The 21,632-nt window shown below is 40.4% G+C and overlaps 1 protein-coding gene across 2 annotated transcripts; it reads left to right on the forward strand.

Moving 5' to 3' along the window:
• The first annotated feature begins 1,544 nt into the window (after positions 1 to 1,544).
• Positions 1,545 to 21,487, forward strand: DCX-EMAP (Doublecortin-domain-containing echinoderm-microtubule-associated protein). Of its 2 annotated transcripts, XM_034320211.2 has the most exons (16): positions 1,545 to 1,677; positions 1,996 to 2,494; positions 2,807 to 2,984; positions 14,229 to 14,462; positions 14,548 to 14,664; positions 15,477 to 15,708; positions 15,795 to 16,090; positions 16,488 to 16,652; positions 16,735 to 16,830; positions 17,136 to 17,273; positions 17,346 to 17,606; positions 17,784 to 18,041; positions 18,119 to 18,281; positions 18,374 to 18,556; positions 18,647 to 18,742; positions 18,813 to 21,487. In XM_034320211.2, exons 1-16 carry the CDS (start codon positions 1,545 to 1,547, stop codon positions 19,079 to 19,081), a joined length of 3,318 nt encoding a protein of 1,105 aa, XP_034176102.1. In that variant the 3' UTR covers positions 19,082 to 21,487. The 2 variants fall into 2 exon arrangements, with proteins under 2 accessions (XP_034176102.1, XP_076547932.1); XM_076691817.1 differs by lacking the exon at positions 1,545 to 1,677 and having other exon boundaries at positions 2,000 to 2,494.
• The last annotated feature ends 145 nt before the right edge of the window (positions 21,488 to 21,632 follow it).

Raw genomic sequence — 21,632 nt, forward strand, 5'->3', positions numbered from 1 at the left:
AAATGTCTTGAAGGTAAGGAGAAAGGCGACGTAGACGTGGACGAGGAACACGACGGCGGCGCCGAGGTAGCGTGGTTCGTTGCTGTCCCTCGGAGCGACACACTCGACGTCGGGACGCCATCGTCGAAGGACGCATGAATATGTATACCATCGCGGTTACGCCGGTCTCTTATCTCTTACCCTGGTGTCGATGAACGATCAAGCACGGTGTTGCACGCGTTATTCTTCCATTTTCATATTTTCTTTATCTTCTTTTTCTATTCTGAAAACAATGCGTTCAATTAGAATATATTTTCAACAGTGAATAAAATAAATAATCATAAAAGTGAAAGAAATACGGTGGTGAACTTCTTGAAATCGCAACTCGATGAGAAATAGGGTGCGATGAATGAAAATGCTCCACCCCCTGCTGAGACAGAACGAATCTCCTCGTGGCAAGTGCAACTACCTAGAGAAATAAACTGAGTCAGTATACGTTAGTTGGAAATTTTTAAATGAACTCTCACGGTTAGATGCGCCTCAATGGTTGAAGATATCTGGCTGGTTAAATCGGTGCTCAGAGTTCATGACCTCAGTATACGCTCTTCAAGGGTGGACGATGGTGTAAAGCGGTTACGTGATGTTGGTCTTGAACCATGGAACCTCTTTGTTCGAGATCAGTGTATATAATAGATATGTGCTGTTAAATACTTAAAAGCTAACTAATTTACCAATTAACCAGCTTAGAATCTAACTAACGTAAATCTGTTACATCGCTACCACAGAGTTCGTGACCTCAGATAACGCTCTTCAAGGGTGTAACAGTGTAAAGCATTTAACGTGACGTTGGTCTTGAACCATGGAACGTTTTCGTTTACCCAAGTGTACACGATAAACTTGTGTTATAAGACACACGGAAGTATTCTGAAACTGAGAGACTGAGTTAGACAAGTTTGGAGAACCTAATTATAATTGTTTTCTGAAAGGGTACATTTGATTACATTGGACAAGATGAAGTCAATCGATTGATCTGCAGTAAACTGCAGGTACACTGTAAAAGTGCATCGTAAGGGTTGACCAGTCAATCGATCAGGAATCCCTGGCAATCACGCGACACGTGGACGTTCTGCCGGCATATAAGAGGCTCTCGCCTTTTTTTCTTCCTCGACGACGCTTCCTCGTGTGTTGCGGGTGTAGGGGTGAAAAAAGAACCTTGAATTTTTTAAAGGAGAAAAAAGGATTTAACAATCCATCAATTTTGACAAGCAATTTTACGGAGGAACCGGTTGGAAACACTGGCTACCATCAGTTGATCGTCAAGGTACGTAGAGGCAACAACTTCAACTTTAGCTAACTTGAAAATTAATTAATTTCAAAGCTAACTTAAGTTGGAAGTTAATTAACATAGGAATCAACTAATCTAGAAGTGAATTAATTTTGAAATGGTGATACTTAAAAGAAAAGTTCGAATCAACGATGGTGGTCGAAAGTTTTTCAAATTCCTATTTTCAGGAAGCCAAGAAGCGGAAAAGGGAGAGGAGGCAAAAGGCGTCGGCTTTGTGCCGATGATCGCCGCTGAAAATCAGTCGAGTTTGCGTGCCGGCTCCAGGCTGGGGCAGTACGAGGAGGTAGCGGGTGACGGAAGCGTGGGTGGTGGCAACGAGGCTGGTGGAACCGCAACCACTACCTCGGAGCCAGGTGAGAGAGCTAATTATCCAGCAAGATTATCATCACCAGACTGTTCTGAGAAACGCAACTAGATCTTTGAAGTGATACTCGCAGTGCAACCCCCTGTGGAATATTTTAAGCATTTCTATCTCCCTCCTCCCCTTACTCGATGCTCTACGTTTCATTATGAGACTCTATAAAATTAAAGATTTACATTTTTGCTAGAACAGACATTAAAACATCATAAGATACAAACAATGGTCTTAGTACTAAATTAATCTAAGAATTATTTTAAATTCTTTGTAATAGCAAAACGGTTGAGATGATTCTGTTTTTATTAAAATTCAGGTGTAATGCAAAAAGAGGAGCAAGAGGTGGCGCAAAACGAGAACTCTTCGAAAGAACCGAACGCAGTAACAGTAACTACACCTAGCGGCGTCGCGACGACGGCGTCCACGGTGACCACGACACCCGCGACCACGTCGACCACGATGCCAGGTGGAGGCGCTCGCAGCGATGACGAGGATGAGGAGGAGGAGGAGGCCGAAGAAGAAGAGGAAGACGTGGAGGAAGAAGAGGACGTGGAAGTGGAGGGTGGAGCGGCGCAGGAGGCGGTCGGCGGAGGTGTTCTGACGAACGAGGGTGGGGGTGGAGGCGGCATGGCCGGCTTCTGGAGGCAGAGTAGACCCTCCAGTCCCCGCATGCCGCCTCCGGAGCAGCCGGAGCACAGGCCTAAGAGCCGACACGAGCCGGCGCCCGCGAGATACAACAACCTCGGTTACTGGAGGGCCAGAAGGGTGACATTCTACAAAAATGGCGACCCGTATTTCCCTGGAATCGAGTTCAGGTACGTCCACCGTTATCTCCCTCTTTTTCGCTGTGATTGTGTTTGAATCGTGCTCCCTCGTTGTCCAAGCTATGTGGGCGCTTAAAACGCTAGTACCCTCTTCGGGTGCAGGTGGCGTGTCCACCTTTCGTGGCCTTGATTTTGACCTATGAATGAGATCCTCCCTGTGACACACGAAAGATACTAGCTAGTACAGCTCGATTGAAACGTGTTACCGATAGGATTCGAACACAAACATCGTTAGTTTCGAGTATCGCATAGTAACAAAGTTTCCTCACCTGAACGTGACTGACAATAGTTCATCGTTTGTAGGTTTAAGCCAGGAAGGGACATCGGTTCCTTGGAGGCGCTCCTGGATAGATTGTCCCTTCGAATGGACCTGCCAAGAGGAGCAAGGCACATCTTCTCGATGGACGGAGACAGAAAGATCACCCTGGACGAACTTGAAGACGGTGCCTCGTACGTTGTATCCAGCTACAAAACGTTCAAGGTAAGAATTCCTTCGAATGTTATCATTGAATACGATTCTAGAACGAAGAGTCGTTAGCTGTCAGTGAGGGAAAAGCTGCAGAAATACAGCATTTCGATCCGTACATTGTAACGTATACGCCCCTCGTAAGATCGCTTGGAAAAAAAAGGGTCTTAATCGCTGTTGGAAAAGTGGGTCGTTCGATCTGATACATTGCACGAAGAAGAAATAAGGTTCTTGAGACACAAGATCGCGTGTGTGTTTGTGTGTGTATGTGTAGATCGAATCTCGGTTCAGGTAACGCAACCCCTCCACCTTCAGCGAGAGAACCAATCTCATTACGGCTACGATAATTCAGCACGTGCAAGGACTTGTCGTACGGCGAAAAGTAAATATCCTTCTGGTAGATGTTGCCTCTAATCGTTCGTATAATTAAACCGAGAAGTCGGCTGGTTGGTATACACTCTTAATATTCATGAGCCGAGCACGGTGGTGGACGTAAAACCAACGGACTTCCACAATGCGTGCCTGGACATTGCCAGACACGCGTACAAACGTACACGTATTATGCTGAAGAGTTTAAAAGGGTTGGCGAGGACGCGATGTGGCAATTTATAAGAAAACTGCGTGTATTTACCGTCTACGATGTTTGTGTATCTGGCCCAGATCAACCCTTAAGCAGGCCACACGCAACGCCAATCTGACTGATTAGCTAAAAAGAACGATTATTATTACTCTTTATGTATTGGTTTTCTATGATAAACATGTACGCAATTGAAACTTCATAAACAATAATTAATGCTGCTTAAGTTTTCATGCCATAGCTCCAGATAATATAGGGTCATTAGAGGATTAAGATCTGCAAACAATAAGGTTGATAATTGAACTAGAAAATTTTACAAGGTTACAGTGAAGTAATGTAATAGAAATCTTTGGAATTACCTAATCATATGTAATAGAACATCCTAGCCAATATGGTTTGTTGAAGATTCATTAGTTAATCAGTGTATTCTATGGCGTAGCACATTCTTTGTTAAAGTATATAACAAAGTGTCATTTAAGTGACAAGAAATAAGACTCTGAAAGGAAAATATACCATGATAAAGATCCTCTAACTTTGAGGCTTTGACGTAGAATGAATGAAAAGTAAGGCCGATCGAGAAGGATTCAGTGAAAAATGGGCCAATTAACTGGTGAAACCTTTCAGCCAGATTCAACTGTAAGGCCACAGGATATTCATTATTTTTATGAAGGTGCTGATAGGAAGGATTGGTTTCACCTACGCTGCGTCATGGCACGGTTAAAGGGTGGCCCACGCCCAACCTGATTTCTAGGTTTTAAGGTGTGACCAGGCCGCTCGTTAAACGTATATCGTCGCAGTTTCTGCCTGGCTTTATGTACGTACGATACGTTATTTCGATCGGCGCTGGTCTCGTGCCGGGTCAACCGTTAATCCGGTAAAGTGGTCAAAGCTTATACACGATCCTATCGTTCTATATGGAGGTCTTTGCATGCCGATTGCACCAGATTGCAGTCCAGAATCTGTGTTTACACTTTCGTGACCTGTATTTGTTCTTGACCTATATAAAAAATTAGGCGAATCCCAAAATTAGATGAGTACTCAATGGAATCCTCAAGTATTAGATGAGTAGCCAATTGCTTTCTTCTTTACTTCATTGATGTTAGCTATGTCATCCTACAATTGGATTAAAAAAAGAATCATCTGAAATTCTTCTAAAGGTCATCCTTTTTGCCATTAACAATTTTCTCACCTTTGAGAGAACTGCAGTCACCCTGTGTCAGGTTGATTCAAGCATTGTTTACCAAAGCCACGTGGCATGGAAGATCGACGTGTCACGTAAGGTGAATCTGCGGTTTGGTGGTAGGGATGTGAACGAAAAGGGGGAGCAAGTATAGCCATAGGGTCGGCCTGGAAGTAGGGGTGAAAAGGGCTGGACAATCGAGGCTGCGGTTGCGCAGCAATCGCTTCCTTTCTCCCTGTCTTCGATTCTTCTTCTCCTACCTGATCCTCAGTCCAGCTGAGAAATGGTACACTATCCTATTTTACCGAACAATCGCCTTATTATCCTGCACCCGTCCGCATACTTTCACCTCCTTCATAGTAACGATCAATCCATTTCTTCCATCGCGATAAACGCTGTGTCATTAAGTGGTCTCTGATTGTGCCATTTCTTCACCTCTTTACGACCTACATTTTCTTTACAATATTTTTGTCGTCAAGAGAAAACTTGTCTCTGTCGTCTGAAAGAAATTGGACTTTGCTACACTTATTTGGACACGTGTATAAATGGACAATGCCGCTAGAGATTGGTTGCTACAATTATTCTTTTAAATACAATACTGATTGTTGCATACAAAAATGGCCAATGTTACGTTCTTGTAAGAAATCAAAAGTGTCAGGTATACGTGACACAGCTAGCAACCATGTTCTAATTATAAATTCTAAGTGTCGAGTCACGCCACTCGATGCTTTTGATTCTTCGAAATCATTGTTGGCGCTGATTTTCCACCGAGCCTCTCCAAGAAGATATGAATCACGCGTGGTAGGATGGAGGGTAGGCGGTGGGTCGGTTCGTACTTCCGTTAAGGAGACCGATGCAGGGCTCTCGTAGGGCGGCTACCAAGGGAGAGACCGTATCTCATTGACCGTTGGTCAGCCCGCAAGGGATCAATAAACACGAACTTCTCTACACGGACGATTCACAAACTGCGTTTCTACCATTCCTTCTCTAGAAGCTTGACGATGAAATTCTTCAGGATTCTTCGTCGATTCAAATGTATACCTCCTTATTCCCTAAAACGTGAAAGAAAAGTTATCGATCTTGCATACTGAAACGATACCTCTCGCCATTTTTTAATCATGCAAAAGACAGTGGTAACAGGATGAAAAATTAATTGTAACGGAAGCAATGCGGTGAGATATAGCGTCGATTACAGACGGTTGTCAGTTGACGCAATCAATTATGCTCCGACTGTCTCTCGCAACGGCGTTACTACTGCGGTCGGAAGTAACAGTTTATTACTACTGCAAACCTCCAGCTAACATACAGGGTGTTAACAAAGTAACGGTCGCTGAAGTAAGATTATATTATATGAAGATTAGTAAGAAAACGTATTCATGAAATTGAAGGTGTTGCATTCTACTTGTTACAAGGACAAGAAGTTCCAATACAGTTATGAAAGAAATAATTAGGACTCTGTGAAATTCTGTGTAGTACTTGGAACGATCCCTTTGGTACGAACGCGCAACAGTGACACAGGTCGATGATAAGTCGGGCATTGATGTCTCCGACAATTCGATTGCTTGTTACGACTATGTATCACTGCTTTACTTTAGTTAATTAATTTAATAGAGGACCGGCCCTGAGATTTCGAGGGTCCGAGGCGAACTCCGAAAAAGGGTCCCTTCGCATATATGACATAGAAAAAAGTAGCTCGAATAAAATTTATAAAATTAACATTAAAGCTTGTGTAACTAATTTAGATTTGCATTAACATCGATTAATATTCAAGTAAACATTACTCTTCTTGCATTCTTAGACGCAAAATTGCCTTATGGGGGCCCTGGGCCCAGGGACAGCCCTGCACCTAATCTAAATGTTGAATTCTACATTTATGTCATTAATTATTCCTATTGCATTGTACTGAACCTCTGACTGCGGGAAACGATTCATAAATTGTCGAAATGACTCATCAGTTTTCTTTTCGCTGATCAACCATAATCAAGTTGTATCGCTCAGAGAAGAAAAATAAGTGAAATATTTAGTCAGCATTATCAAGGTGATCTTTATATGTTTTCTTTTTTATGGATAACAAAAACTACAAAAGAACAACCCTTTCAAGTTTTCTACCACGCTTTAAAACTTGATAAGTGAAAGGTCACCCTGATAAACGCTTTTTAAAAAGAAATATATTACCTTGTGCACTTTTTTTCAGGATACACAAGATTTCCGTTCGAAATCAATTATTTTCTTCTTCAACGTTAAGACATCTATTTCTGAACGCTGATAGATCATCGCCAAGCCCTGGTTCTAACACGTGAATAATCGTCGCCGATTGTTTCTTTGTAATCGTTGCGACACATTTCGAGCACAAAACGATCTGTCACGCACGTTACATGCTCGTTCTTCATTTTCATATCGCGGTGTAAGTCCAGTTGGCGATAACGAGTCCTCCTTTCTTTCAGAACCGTACATTTCGCCCGGGTCGCAGCGTAAATTCATAAGAGGATAACACGGTCTAGAAAGAACTAATCGTTGGTCAGCTTGAAATTCGTGTCAGCCACCGAAGTCACGAATGAACGAGACAAAGAGTTTTGCGTGTATCTGACCTACATGCGTCACGAAATTCCATGGAACAGTCGGTTAAAAAAGCAAGAAACGATCTTAAAAAACGTGTCGAAAAGCAGACGCGAGTTCTGTCGCGTAAACATGTCAGAGCTGATACATAAATTTTCCTAAATTTTAGTTGAAAAGTTTAAACTCTTTTAACGTGTACCGTGTTTCAAGAATATTAGGAGGGTAGTTACAAGTTTCACAAGGTCTACCCTAAAATTTCGTCCTTTCTTATCAATTTTTTGACCAGCGAACTGGTTGCATGTCCGGTCTTACAATTAGATTAATTGCATGCTGAATAATGAGGTGGACGAAAAATATTTGCACCGATAAACCAGGGAACCGTCCAGCTCGTAAATTTCTTCGATATCCGTTGTTGTTTCTCAAAAGAGTGCATGCCCTAAGGCAGTTCACTTTAATTCGCCGTACGTTGATCCTGATAGCCGATATACCCTTAAATTGCCTAATAATCACACGTTCAGTCAAATCTGATTCCATAACTGTCTTCCTGCAATGAGTATTCCAATCAACAGAATTTCAATTCACTGTTTCCTCGTATGCTTTTCAATTTCCCTGAGTTGTTACGTTTTAGCGTGCATGAAAATTTGCATTTTGGATAATGTCTTGTATGCTAGTATTTTTAGTGATTCAATTTACCATCATGAAATAAGGGAAACGTGTACACATGATTGTCCCGGGTTTCGTGCTTTCTGAATTATTAGGAATATACATCATTTCAACACTGGTATATCTACTGCATCTAATTGCAGAACCTCTAATATCCTTGCCTGAAAGCAAAAGAAATGGTAATAATGGAAGTGGACATACATATATAGAGCGTTACATGCAACTGGGATAAATTATAGCTTTTAAGTATACCTTATTAGCAATAAAAGAATGTCATTACATTTACAATAGAATGCAGTTACAAATTTTTAAACTCTCTGAATATATTAAATTACTAGTAAATTCTAAATGAAATTTATTTCCTCTTTCTTCTCATAAAGTTAAGAAATTATGCTACCATTGTATCAACACGCACGATTATGCGTGTACCAATTTGTAATCCGCAGGGGGAAAAAAAAGGTGGGTAAAAAATGGTAGGTTCCATGGTGAACACAATACCGGGAGTCACCTACTTTCTTTCCATGTTTTATCGCGGAACGCGCAGATTCGTGTTCTTGTTCGCATTGCGATCCGTAGGTCTGTTCATTTATCGCCAGTTGTCGGGCTGAATATGCATGAGACGGGATTCGAAACGAAATGAATTTCGGTAGGTCGATTAGACGTCGTTTCGAGAAAACGGTCGTGCCACGATCGTTTCTGGTGCGTATACAGCCACGTAGCTAGATGACGTGTACCGATCGACGATATGTAAATCACTGCGGCATCCCCGTCTCTATGCTACTCGTTGCCTTTTAACCCAGCTCCCCGTTGCACGCTTGTCGCAGAACGTTCGCAGGACAACTACCCTCTGTGTTACACCTTTCCTTGCGTGCCACCCTCACTCGTCACGCACCTCCTGTAATATATGTCAATTACGATTTCAAACTTCTTGCATGCATAAGTACCTTCGTTAACACTGATTTTCAATGGAATACTGGCTTTATCGAGTCACGTCTTATTGAAGAGTTAATAAAACTAACCGTCGAGTAGTGCTACGAGCAAATAAACTGTGATATTTAAGCAGTATTCATTTATGGACGTAGGATTTATATTATTCATACTTAGCATTTAATTAGAAAGCAATGTATTAAGTACTAATTTCTAAAGCATTGGGACCTACACTGCCCTCCATAAGTCACCGGACACTCTTTAAAATAGAATACTCTTTTTAAAATTGGACCAAATGACTTGATGTTTCCCGAGAAGCTATACAAATTAATTTACTAAGATATGTGCTTATGTCGTTTTAAAAAATTACAATTTGTTGAAATCGTGAAAAAAATAGTGAAGGATAATTTTTCAACTTTTATGTGTAAGTTTATAATGAAAATTTAAAATATGTTTTTCGTAGATTCAAATAAGCTATCGATATCAGTCAATGCACTTTGAAGTTACGAGTAATTAAAATTTCCGAAAATCGCGATTTTTCATCTAAGAACATAATTAGTCATGTTCTTAGATTTCAGATGAAAAGTCATGATTTTCAGAAATTTTAATTAATCATAACTTTTAAACGAAATTTTCAGCATACACGTAACTTATTTGAATCTACGAAAGGCAAATTTTAAATTTTCATTACCAGGCTGAAATAAAAAAGTTAAAAAATTGTTTTTTACTATTTATATCCTGATTTCGACAAATTGTAATTTTTTAAAACGACTTAATAAATTAATTTGTATAGCTTCTCGAGAAACCTCAAGTCATTTGGCCCAAATTTTAATAAGAGTATTCTGTTTTAAAGAGTGTCCGGTGACTTATAGACGTCAGTGTATATAGTTTCCATATACCTCAAAAAACTTTCCCTGTTACCAGCTTCAATAATACAGAATTTAATTGTACAAATTCACTGTTCCATCGCGGTTCCAGCAAGTTTTCCTATTCGTGTCTTATAGCTGTGCATGAAAGTAATAATAAGCAGAGCTAGGCGATCGTCGCAGAAAATCAAGCTTACGTTGTAAGCCACGTGAGATCAATGATAAAAGAAGGAAAGAAAAAATGTTTCGTGTTAATCGGGCCGAGCCGAATTAACTCAACGGTCGCGTCGTAAACAGCTTATCGTTGCATAGGGCCTTATCACCAGCCAATTATCGTACCCGGCACATGCATCAAATGGCATATGGAAATTGTGGCAAATATATACATTTTATATAGCAAATCCGGACTTCAACTGTTGCGAGTCACTTTAAAACATCCTCCTGAAAATTATAAGTATTCAAGATTAATAAACTTGCTTCAAATATAAAAGAAATTTATGAAATAGAAATGATTGTTACTTTGTTGCAATTCTTGGTGACACGAAGTTAAAGAAGTCAATTAGGTTGAACTAGTTGAATGATAATCCATAGTCAATGACCTGTTTCCAAAGGTGAAGGGTTGAAGTAGAGGGAAGCGACCTTTCGACCGTCTAGGTTCTCTTATCATCAAGGTAAATGGTCAAGAAGGATATTCACCCCTTTAAAATGTATTGCTGCTTCAGTTTATACAGGGTGACCGTATAAAACTTTGGTTCATAATCTTATATTTCAATTGAAAATGATTTTGTCCGCCATGTAAAAGGAAGCCTCAAGTCTAAATGTATTCTTGTGAATCCTATTGGTATTGGTATACCTATGATGAATATCTTATAAATATGAATTATGCAGGAGTTTGATAACATGGAAATATTTGAAGGCTGGAATATTCTTGATAACCTTTAGAGTTGGTATTTTTCTTCAGAATGTGTAGGTTCTAAGATTTATTGGGTTTCATTATCCTGAGAACTGAAAATCACAGCTAATATGCAAAACACCTAAAAAAAAATCAAGTCAAATCATAATTGTTAAGAGATGATGCCATAACAAACATAGAAATCTTCCATAAAGATTAACGGATATAAGATGATCCTTTTTCAGTACAGAAAGAAAAAAATATTGAAACCCATTGAAGAGGGTTGTTGTACCACAAGATTGAATCAACGCAAGGGGTGCACGACCGAGTAAATGCGTTAAAAGGTTAAGGGTTGTAGCACCCATGGTGAACCCAGTCGAGACGAGGGAGCACCCACGCGTACTTTCGTTACACCTTCCGTTCGATCGGCATTGCATACCTCGAAGTGGAAGATTGTTGCACCGTGACCTTGGCCTAGCAACGAAGATATGCATTACATTACACGTGCGAGGAATTGCATCGTAATTTACAAAGACAGTTTGATAAATTAGAATGCAAACGTACTAGACTCTCCTCAATGGAGTTCCTTTTCTTCTTCGTCTTCTTCAAAACATCAAGTTTTTCAAACTGGTATTATGCATTACAGTACGAAGAGTATCAATTTTATATTAATTATTGTTCTTTAAGAAAGAGTATCTGAACATGATCTCTGAGATTCGTAAAACACTACCACGGTTTAGTGAACAGTAACACGCAACGTTCGGTAGAGTACAATTTTGAAGCTTAATTTTGCCCAGCGACAAACCCTAGTAATTACCACAAGAATCGTCGATCTAATCTATCTAAGATATTATTCCGTTGACGTCGAGGTGAAGAATTATTTTTAGAGTGTAATTTATTATTAGACACACCTTCGTGAGCAGCTGGTCTTTAGACGTTTGTGATCAATTTGATGAAAACACGTTGATTACAAGTTTGACTGAACTCGATCAAATTGAGACAATCGTACAAAAGAAATTTAAAATCAGACTTAACGCCTAACTGCGAGTTAACTTGAAAGATGAAGAGATGTAAGAACTTATTAAAATCTGTGTAACTTGAAGAGCTCTCCTTGTTAACATGGCCCACAGTCACACTGGTTCCATGTGTAAGGTAACGAGGCGAAAGGCCTTCCAGATAGTTGCAATAAAGAAGCCAGGCAACCTTGAACAGAATTCACGAGGCTCGTTAAAAGGCTAGCACGTGAGAGATTTCGCTAGTGACGTTGCAATTTATGTGGTATATTCATTATTCCAGTGAAATCTATTTTTTTTCTCACAGACGATAATTAGGGACAAGCCAAATTTAATATCAGAATAATGACAATAAATCTCTGATAAGGATGAACAATATTCTTCAGGTGAAACTAACTCGCTGTAAAGAAATAAGAACAGTTTAATTTAAGATCACAATTAAATTTCCAGGTTGAACACTTTATTCATACCTTTCTTGCTGGCTACTTGCAACCGATTATTCTTCTTGACCCAAATAATTAATGCAGAATCACGTTGTAAAAAATGGCACATTTTCTTCATCGTCGTGACGTTCTACTTTAAAAGTCCCTTGAGTTATTAACACGTTATATATTTTCCGAGTCACCAGTGGCCCGTAACATTAATTCAACACAGTCGGAATCAACCGGATTACAGTACCATGGGTGCTTATTAAATCTGAAAAGGATAATTCAGATCAGCGACAAAAACACGAATGACCTCCGTAAGGGTTAAGCTTACGTCACAAGAGGGGTAGGTTGCCGGAAATGGTGGCCGGGTGTGCGAGAATGAGAGGGTCGTTTGACCTTCACCGTGTGTTAATCTATGCTTCCATTATCATACCAATCCCATCAAAGCTGGCATTGCATTGCAACTGCACGACGATGAACGTACATACATTCGGTTATCGGTCGATCGAGCTGCTTTTCAATGAAGGATTTCTTCCAATGCCGCTGTCCATATCGTTCCCATTATCGCATCTGTAAATTGAATATTGCTATTAGTACAATATAATAGTAACGCGGTGTACTTGATCAGAAATGATCGTTTGATAGCAGTTAAGTGTTAGTGACAAATCTGAAATGATTTTTATAAGCAACCATGACAAGCTTATCGAATCTCTGGCGCACTGCCGGCAACAGCGTGCGTGTCTCGAATTCATCAGTCGGTTTATTAGACTATTAGCCTCGTTAACGTTTTTTTTTCTCTCTCTCTCTCCCCTTTCAGCATACTTTGAATATTGACCCTATTTAGCCAATCAAGGTAATTGGTCGGACGCGATGCCACTTTCCGTGAACAACCGGGACCTTTTCTATTCCACGTGGGTGTGTACCCTGTATCCTTAATTCCAAGGAATCCTTTTAGGCCTCGTTTCCTATCGCAGAACCCTCGTTACCGGGTGTCTATCAACTCACCATTTAACCGTACTTCCGATCTGCCAATCATCATTTTATTCTTCTTCCACGAGAATATACCAAACAATGGAGAATCATCTAAAATACAAGAATCCTTATTACTAACAAGGATAAAAAATAATTGGAGAAATTGGAAAGTTCCATAGAATTCTAAAATACAATGCATAGCCTTAAACTGTGTCAGACTTTGAAACGAACCCTGAAAAGGTCGAAATAATTCTATGATGTACGATAAACTATATCACAGTTTATTGAGTCACCTATCGAAGGGGTGGCTGTTTGTCCTTGAGACACGATGGCCCTCCTGGCGAGCGAAGCGAGGGGGTAGGGGATGTTGCAGCCAGAGGGCTGGAGAACCAGCCCAATGGGGAGTAGCACACACCCCGCCTCCAGTTGTCCATCGAACACAGTCGGGGTTGCACCTAGTGGCACAACCCTCTCGCGATCCTCCTTCCTTCGGCACCACGTTTCTCTTAATTTCTTCGTGATTCATCCGAATATAAATCAGCAATTCGTCAAGGTCGAATCTCAGCGTTCTCCTTATTTTTTATTTTTTAATATAAACATCCATAGACAACCGAGACAGTCTTCCATCTTAAACAAAATACAGTTCATCTATTAATAATTTGTTATTAGTGTATCTGATATTGTATGAAGAGACACCGTGAAAAGTGTGAGCAAGTGAGGAATATGTGAATGTACACATAAAAGTAGAGCTTGACGTTCGATGAAACGTATCCAGGGACCGTGAATCTCGTTACGGGGGATTACAGTGATCTAGGTTCACCATTGAGTCGGCAAGTTGCTCGTCCCGTTCGGACCTGGAGCCGGACTTTGTCGCCGGCGAGAAGGCGGACTCTTATACCGATTCCGACCTAGAGTCCTGCAGCCCCAAATCCTGGGAGTGCTGCGACAGTTTTGTCGTGTTGATGAGCGATTCCTTTGAAGTTATATCGCTGCCGGCCGATATGCTGCAGGTCCTTTTGATATTTCACTTAAACCCATACGACAGGCAATATGTATGATTGATGGAATAATTACAGTGAGATTGTTGTAACAAATAGCGTACATATACTTGAATCAATTCCATCAATCGCATTTGTACATAATGTCTCCTTCTCTAAATTCATCATTTCATATTTCACCCAACAGCCGGCCAGCTATGGAAAGAAGAATAACACCTGGTACACGAGCCCCACTGGCGCGGGTAGCAGAGGTGGAGCGGGCGTCGGAGGTGGTGTTGGAGGTTGGCAAAGTAGACCACCGGCGGTGGCGAGCCTCAGCAGGAAAGCTTCAATCACCGACGAAGCACCACCTCCTGGTGGTGGAAAGCCTTCCTCGGGACGTGTCATACGTATCGTTAACAATCACGATCACACCGTACAGGTAATAGTAACACCTGAAAACACGTATGCTCGATTAATCTTTGACAAGAGATTATAAACTGATAAAATTGATATTTCATTTTCAGTGTAGAGTCTTGTTGAACCTACGCACTTCTCAACCATTCGAGGAGGTGTTGGAGGATCTTGGACAAGTATTGAAGATGAATGGGGCCAAAAGGATGTTCACAGTTTCGGGTCAAGAGGTATATCTACGAAAAGAATGAAAAATTTTATTATTGTTTCGAAAAGATGACGTGTCTGGTGATCGATTTATTTCACGTTCGTGAACGAGCGAAACGTGGGCGACTACGAAAGTTTATCAGCGATTTATGCAAATCGAAGACATTGGTTCACCATCGTACTTATAAAATCTGCTTGAATAATGTTTGTCCATAAATATGCATAGGATGGTGGGGGTAAAAGCGTCGAAACGAAGCGTGACGATATCGGGGTCGACTTCACTCTAAATGGAATAGGGTCGTTGCTGAAACTCTTTCCTTTCTTATTTTCTGATCAAGAAATTTTACGAAAAGTTGCGATATAATTTTAGATACCAATACTTCTTCTTTCTTTTTCTTTTCTTTATTCGAATTCCCAAAAGAATAAACCAGTCTTTTAGTCAGAATAGTGTGTGTGAAGTAGAACGAGAGCCCATGGGGAAAAAGGTCAGAGATCCATCTTTTCAGGTCACGACCGTATATGAATTTCAAATTGACCAATTTTCTTTAGCGAGCATTCGACTGACTTATACATCATCGTATACACCTGGTGCCGCCTACGTCAGCTACGATGACGTTCCGGATACTATTCTGACACCAGAGAAAATGTCTTGGTTCATTCATTTCGACATCCGCATTTCCTTCCTCTACATTTCTTCATATAGAACACATCACCAACAGAAAATACAACAGATTCTCCATTCTAGAATAAAGAGAAAAATCTTTACCATCTAATATTGTAAGATCTTTTTGTTAAATTTCAAATTCGAAGCCAAAGATATTTGTACTGTGAACAGGTAAGAAGCTTCTCGCAGCTGAGGAACGAATTCGCAGACGTGGACACGTTCTACTTGGGCACTGGATCCGGGATAGGTATGGCCGGTGCGGTGACTGCATCTCCAGCAAGAAGATCCAGGTCGAGGGGACCGCCCACGGTGGTCGAAGACATTGGTCGTCAACGACGAGCTCGCAGCAAAAGCAGACCTCGTGCTTTGTACGCCCCTGATTCAGACGTCGTCCGAGTAAACGGTTCTCCATACAGCTTCGCTTATTCGTTACTACAAGTCAACTTAATTCAAACAACAAAAACGATGCGATATTTATTTTTTAAACAGATTACAGCGTGGTAGAAGTGTTAAGGGACGAACCTGCCAGAGTGACGATCAGAGGATTAAGAAGATCCTTTTATCCACCTTCTCATTTACCACCGGTGGACAATTCACCGCCGGATAAGAAACTGCAGCTCGAATGGGTTTACGGATATCGGGGCACCGATACCCGAAGAAATCTCTGGGTATTGCCCAGTGGCGAGCTCTTGTACTACGTCGCTGCCGTGGCTGTTCTCTTCGACAGAGAAGAAAATGCACAACGGCATTACGTGGGCCACACCGAAGACATTACCTGCATGGAGGTAGCATTACATCTACTTCACACCTAAACAATTACAGATTATATTAAATGCTTTGAAATAGTCTTAATAGTCTTAATAATTGATATTATATCATTAATATTGATATTATACCAGCTTTGCACAGATCAGCAATAGCGTGTTTACAAAAATTTTTATTAACTATGAGTTATGTAAATGGTTGAGCAATCCATTCATGAAAAGGGCCATGCCCTTACATTCAAATGAATAAATAAATAGTGGAATGTATAATTGGTAAAATAAGTTGATCAGTCTTGCTTCACCTACAGCCTTAAAGTAGTAATAATTTAGCAGAACTGCTTTCTTCTTCTCCAGGCAATGAATGCATCAAAAATGGGCATCGGAATGAAATCAAGTGTTTCAACGTGTTTGCCCACAGGTTCACCCAAGCAGAGAGCTCGTGGCATCCGGGCAAAAAGCTGGTAGACACAGAAAAGCGCAACCACACGTTCGCATATGGTCAACAGAGACCTTGCTCACTCTGTATGTGTTCGGAATGACTGAGTTCCAGATGGGAGTCTCCGCCTTGGCATTTTCGCAGCTGGTAAAGCATCGTATCTAAAAAAGAATTGAATAAGGAGTATATATTTTTTACGTTCTCTCCATGCCTATGTTTTTGTATACAGAACGGTGGAAGTTACGTGCTGGCAGTAGATGCCGGTAGAGAGGCAATACTCTCGGTATGGCAATGGCAATGGGGTCATTTATTGGGTAAAGTGGCGGTGAGTCTAAAGTTGGTGAAAATAACTTCGCGAGGGATTCGTTAACCCTCTATTGCATTCCGTTCCTCCCAATTGGGAACTTAAATTTCAAATGTTCTATAGTAAATTAAGTAGACAATACTGAAGACTCTGAGTTGGTTCCAGTTCTAATAAAATTTTATTATTTATTTCATGACCACGCTCATATTTTAAGTAGACTAACAGCCATATATATTTTTTTCAACTCGTCATAAAAATTCATGCAATAGAGTGTTAATGTTCCTAGTACAAAATGGCAGATATACTGTAATACTTCTTTTCTACAGACTATGCAGGAAGATCTCACAGGGGCTGCCTTCCACCCCCTCGACGATAATCTACTTATAACGCACGGTCGGGGTCATCTGACATTCTGGAACCGACGAAAAGATGGTTTCTTCGAGAGGACAGACATAATCAAACCCGTAAGACGCGACAATTGGAACAACCTTATCCGTTCTCTCGAACAATTTGTTAACTTGACTTTCCTATTTAAGCCTTCTCGTACGCACGTGACGAGCATCCAGTTCGAGCAAGACGGGGATGTCGTCACGGCGGATAGCGACGGTTTCATCACCGTCTACTCGGTGGATGCTGATGGAGCGTACTTTGTACGAATGGAATTCGAAGCGCATAATAAAGGCATCAGTTCTTTGGTGATGCTATCAGAAGGCACGTTGCTCTCCGGAGGAGAGAAAGATCGCAAGATAGCCGCGTGGGATTCTCTTCAGAATTATAAACGAATAACCGACACGAAGGTACAATGTTCCAAAACATTTCAAAGTAAGAAATTGTTTCAAGGTTCCAACGATAAGCCACTAATCAAAATATCAGGGTTCGAATCGCAGCCTAATAAAATCTAATCGATGGAATATTTTTCTTATCTTAAAGATCAAGCATGACCTACTCCTTCAGAATAACGTTTCCTTTTGTAGTTGCCAGAAGCAGTAGGAGGAGTTCGTAGCATTTACCCTCAGCGACCGGGAAGGAACGATGGAAACATATACGTAGGAACCACCAGGAACAATATACTGGAGGGTTCTCTTCAGAGAAGGTTCAATCAGGTGGTGTTTGGCCATGGTAGACAGTTGTGGGGACTTGCGGTACATCCTGACGACGAGGTGTTCGCCACAGCAGGCCACGACAAGAATATTGCTCTCTGGCGAAGACACAAATTGTTATGGACAACGCAGGTAATTAATTGAAATAATAAATTTCAATGAAAATTTAATCATAATGAATCTGTACTATTAATTAAGCGTTCTTGTAGGTCGGTTTCGAATGTATCTGCATCGCTTTTCATCCTTTTGGAGTGGCACTAGCTGCTGGCTCATCCGAGGGTCATCTTCTGGTTTTGGCAGCAGACACCGGTGCGGCTGTAGCTACCCTTAGAGTTTGTGGTTCACCTTTATCATGCATTGGCTACAATCCAAGTAAAATACGATTTTAAGAAACAGTATAGTACATAGAGTTGAAATTTAATATAGACAGAGAATAAATATACGAGTTGGCTTCTTTTAAACAGCTGGAGAAATCGTGGCGATGGGTTCTCAGAACGGTAGCGTCTATCTCTTCAGAGTATCTAGAGACGGATTCTCCTACAAGAAGAGCAACAAAATACGTGGAACGCAACCGTTAGTGCAGCTCGACTGGAGTTCTGACAGCAGATTTCTTCAGACGGTCACGCAGGACTACGACCTAGTGTTCTGTAACGTTATTCGTTCATTACATTAGAGCGTTCCTTATCAAATTTAATCACAATCATATTTTAAATATAACATAAATAATATTACTTCAGGGGACGTGAAAGCGTTGTCATCAGAGAAGAGTCCGCTAGTCATGAAGGATGTAAAATGGTACACTCATAATTGCATGGTTGGCTACATGGTGTCTGGTAAGTATAAATTAGTTCCAATAACGATATAAATATTCAGTTGTAAGATTATAATCGTTATTGTTCGCAGGAATGTGGAATAATCGTTATTATCCATTAACCACGGTTCTGACTACATCCAGTAGATCGGCTGCTCATGATATGCTGGTCAGCGGCGATGCAGAAGGCTACCTGAGACTGTTCAGATACCCGTGCACCAGTGCGAAGGCTGAGTACGTTGAGGAAAAAGTGTACAGTTCCTTGGTGGCCTGTGCCAGGTTCCTTTACAACGATCAGAACGTGGTCACTGTCGGTGGAACTGATGCTGCGCTAATGCTATGGGAACTCGTTGACGAGTAGACAGAAGATTTGCCATAGATTTTCTCGATATTTTTCCATTTTACCCAAGGTCTAGCTCCGGACCGTTTGCCCGTTTAATCTCGAAGAGATTCCGACGATTTACTTTGTCATTGAACTTTTTTTAATACCAAACGCAGGGAACGTTTATCATTTTATACTGGATATACTGTTCAATAATCCGGTATTTGTTCATCGACGAAAGGACCCTGAGAGAAAACATTGTAGCGATTTTTACGATTCGACTTGATTCGGTTACTTTTGGTGCAGGAATCTGTGGAAGATTTATTAGCGACTATAATGTCGGTTCATTGTCATCCTACTTTCACGATTCCTTTTATCGGGAGCCATAAATGCTTGTCGCTGATAAAACCGAGTCGAAAAGTAATCACCGCTCGAAAATTGTTGTACCCTTACACCCGTGTCAGTGAATCGTTTCAAGGACGAATACAACACATTTTTAACGTTTTAAATACCAGTTTCGTACCGTAACGATGCGATCGGTATCGCTCCCTCCAACCCTGAAGGTTGTCGCATATAAAATGCAATCTTTTTCGAGCACGTTTTGATTAATGAACATTATTTTTAACGAGGATACAGCTGACGAAGGTTCTATGAATAAATCAGTCATTTCATATGCAACAACTTAATAGTTTCATACTAATCAGGGCGATCACTGTTTTCGACGAAGGAAAGATATGATCCGGTTAATGAAGATCGCAGGGAAACATTTATGACTATTATGAAACTGTGGAACTTTAGCCATAGAAATGAGCGCGCAGTGCAAAGATCTATCTTCCCTTCTATCGATTGTTTTGTCATTATTGTCGCTATAATTTCTTGTACAGTCGCGTGCAGTAGTGCGCTTTCTTTTTGGGATAAGAGGCAGTGTAACTTCCTACATCTCATCGGTTTCACCGTTTACATTGAAATATTCAGAAATTTAGTAAGATTTGGCTAATCTAATTCCCGTTCCTAATTCCCATAGCCGAGATTTCATATTCTCCTCGACTTCCAAAATGTACAGAAACCCCCGAGCCTTCCCCCTCCCATGAGAAGGTATCTTTGCACGCGACTGTCCATGTTTAGCGATAACCAACGGCGTACGATAAACGTTATCACGCTATAACGATGCAGTACACATTAAAGGCGTAATGAAAACGATACACGTAGACACATTATTAAATGTGTACTCGTAGAAATAATTAAAATAAAATGAAACAATGTGCGCACGTTCGGGAGCGTGCTATCGGGGTGCTGGCGCCCCTTTGTAGATGATAAGTAACATAGATTTAAAATGAAAACCAAGAGGACGAGAAATGTTTCCAATTAACACGCACTCTTGTACGGGAACCGACGAGGTCGACTTGTTCTTTCTTCATTGTTTCGAAGATTTTTAGAGATAATACGTATAATGCTGTTGCGGGTCAACGCGCATTCCTCTCTCTCCGTCGATCCTTCCCTTGTTTCACACTGATAATTTCTAGAAGAAAAAGAAAAAAAACATAGAGATTATACAGAAAGTTTCAACGATATTATATATATCTATATATACGTATATAATACATATACATATAGGAAGTAGATGCAAATGATAACACGAGGATCTCTAACATGTTTAGCAAAACTACACACGGGATCGTCACTGCCATGGCATCGAGTTCAAAATTTGTTTCATAGTCTGTGGGATATGTTAGAAAATTAATTTCTTATCAAGTTTTGGAACGACATGAAGCAAATTTAGTAAAATAATACTTAAGCTATCTATGTTAAATAATAATAATAAAAAATAATTTTAAAAAAACAAAAAAAAAAAGACATTACTTTATAGGATACAATTTTTGTAAACATCTGTAGATGGTAAATGGATCCGTATCTTATGAAGCATCATCTAAAATATATCTAGTACACCATAATCGCAGGCAGAAGTAAATTTTGGTGTTCGATGCGCCCTGAAACAAAAACGAGAAAGGATTCAAACGATCCCACGAATGTTTAGCATGGAAAAATCAGTGTAGAAAGGCTATCTTAATACAATAAATTCTGCACGTTAGATAAACGATGATGTATTATTATAAATATTAATGATTCAAAGACAAAGGATACCCATCTGGTGACTCAAAGCGATTCTTTATTATTAATCTGATATCTTACACTATGAGTGTTCCTGGTAAGCGTCTAAGTGGTTCATTTTGTTTCTCATCATCTCAAACACAACATGGAAAAGTGATTGCGCCCGGTTTTTATTTTTGTGCTAATTTATTGTCGCATCGCTCTTCAACGGTCACGTTTCCCTTCTCCTCGAACATTTCTAGGCTCTTTTTTAACATATTACACAGAAACGATCGAGGACAATGTTGGAACAAATTCTTGCTCGAAATTTTCATGCGCAGAAGTACAAAGAAACAGTGTTTGATCGCAGGGACAAAAAGAACATTCGGGACAAGTGATAAAAAATAAACGTTATCATTAATTGTGCACATTGGTAAGTTGGTCACGGTTACATCTAAAGAAAAACCAATTAACTCAAAGCGTCAAAGACGAAACAATTTTC

The sequence above is a fragment of the Osmia lignaria genome, chromosome 13, assembly GCF_051020975.1.
Source record: "Osmia lignaria lignaria isolate PbOS001 chromosome 13, iyOsmLign1, whole genome shotgun sequence".
Classification (NCBI taxonomy): Eukaryota; Metazoa; Arthropoda; class Insecta; order Hymenoptera; family Megachilidae; genus Osmia; species Osmia lignaria.

Coding starts and splice junctions, on each gene's coding strand:
- DCX-EMAP (XM_034320211.2), top strand. CDS start 1,545: ATGATCGCCGCTGAAAATCAGTCGAGTTTGCGTGCCGGCTCCAGGCTG. Junction 16,831..17,135: donor ATTTATTGGGTAAAGTGGCG/GTGAGTCTAAAG, acceptor TCTTTTCTACAG/ACTATGCAGGAAGATCTCAC. Junction 18,042..18,118: donor AATTGTTATGGACAACGCAG/GTAATTAATTGA, acceptor GCGTTCTTGTAG/GTCGGTTTCGAATGTATCTG.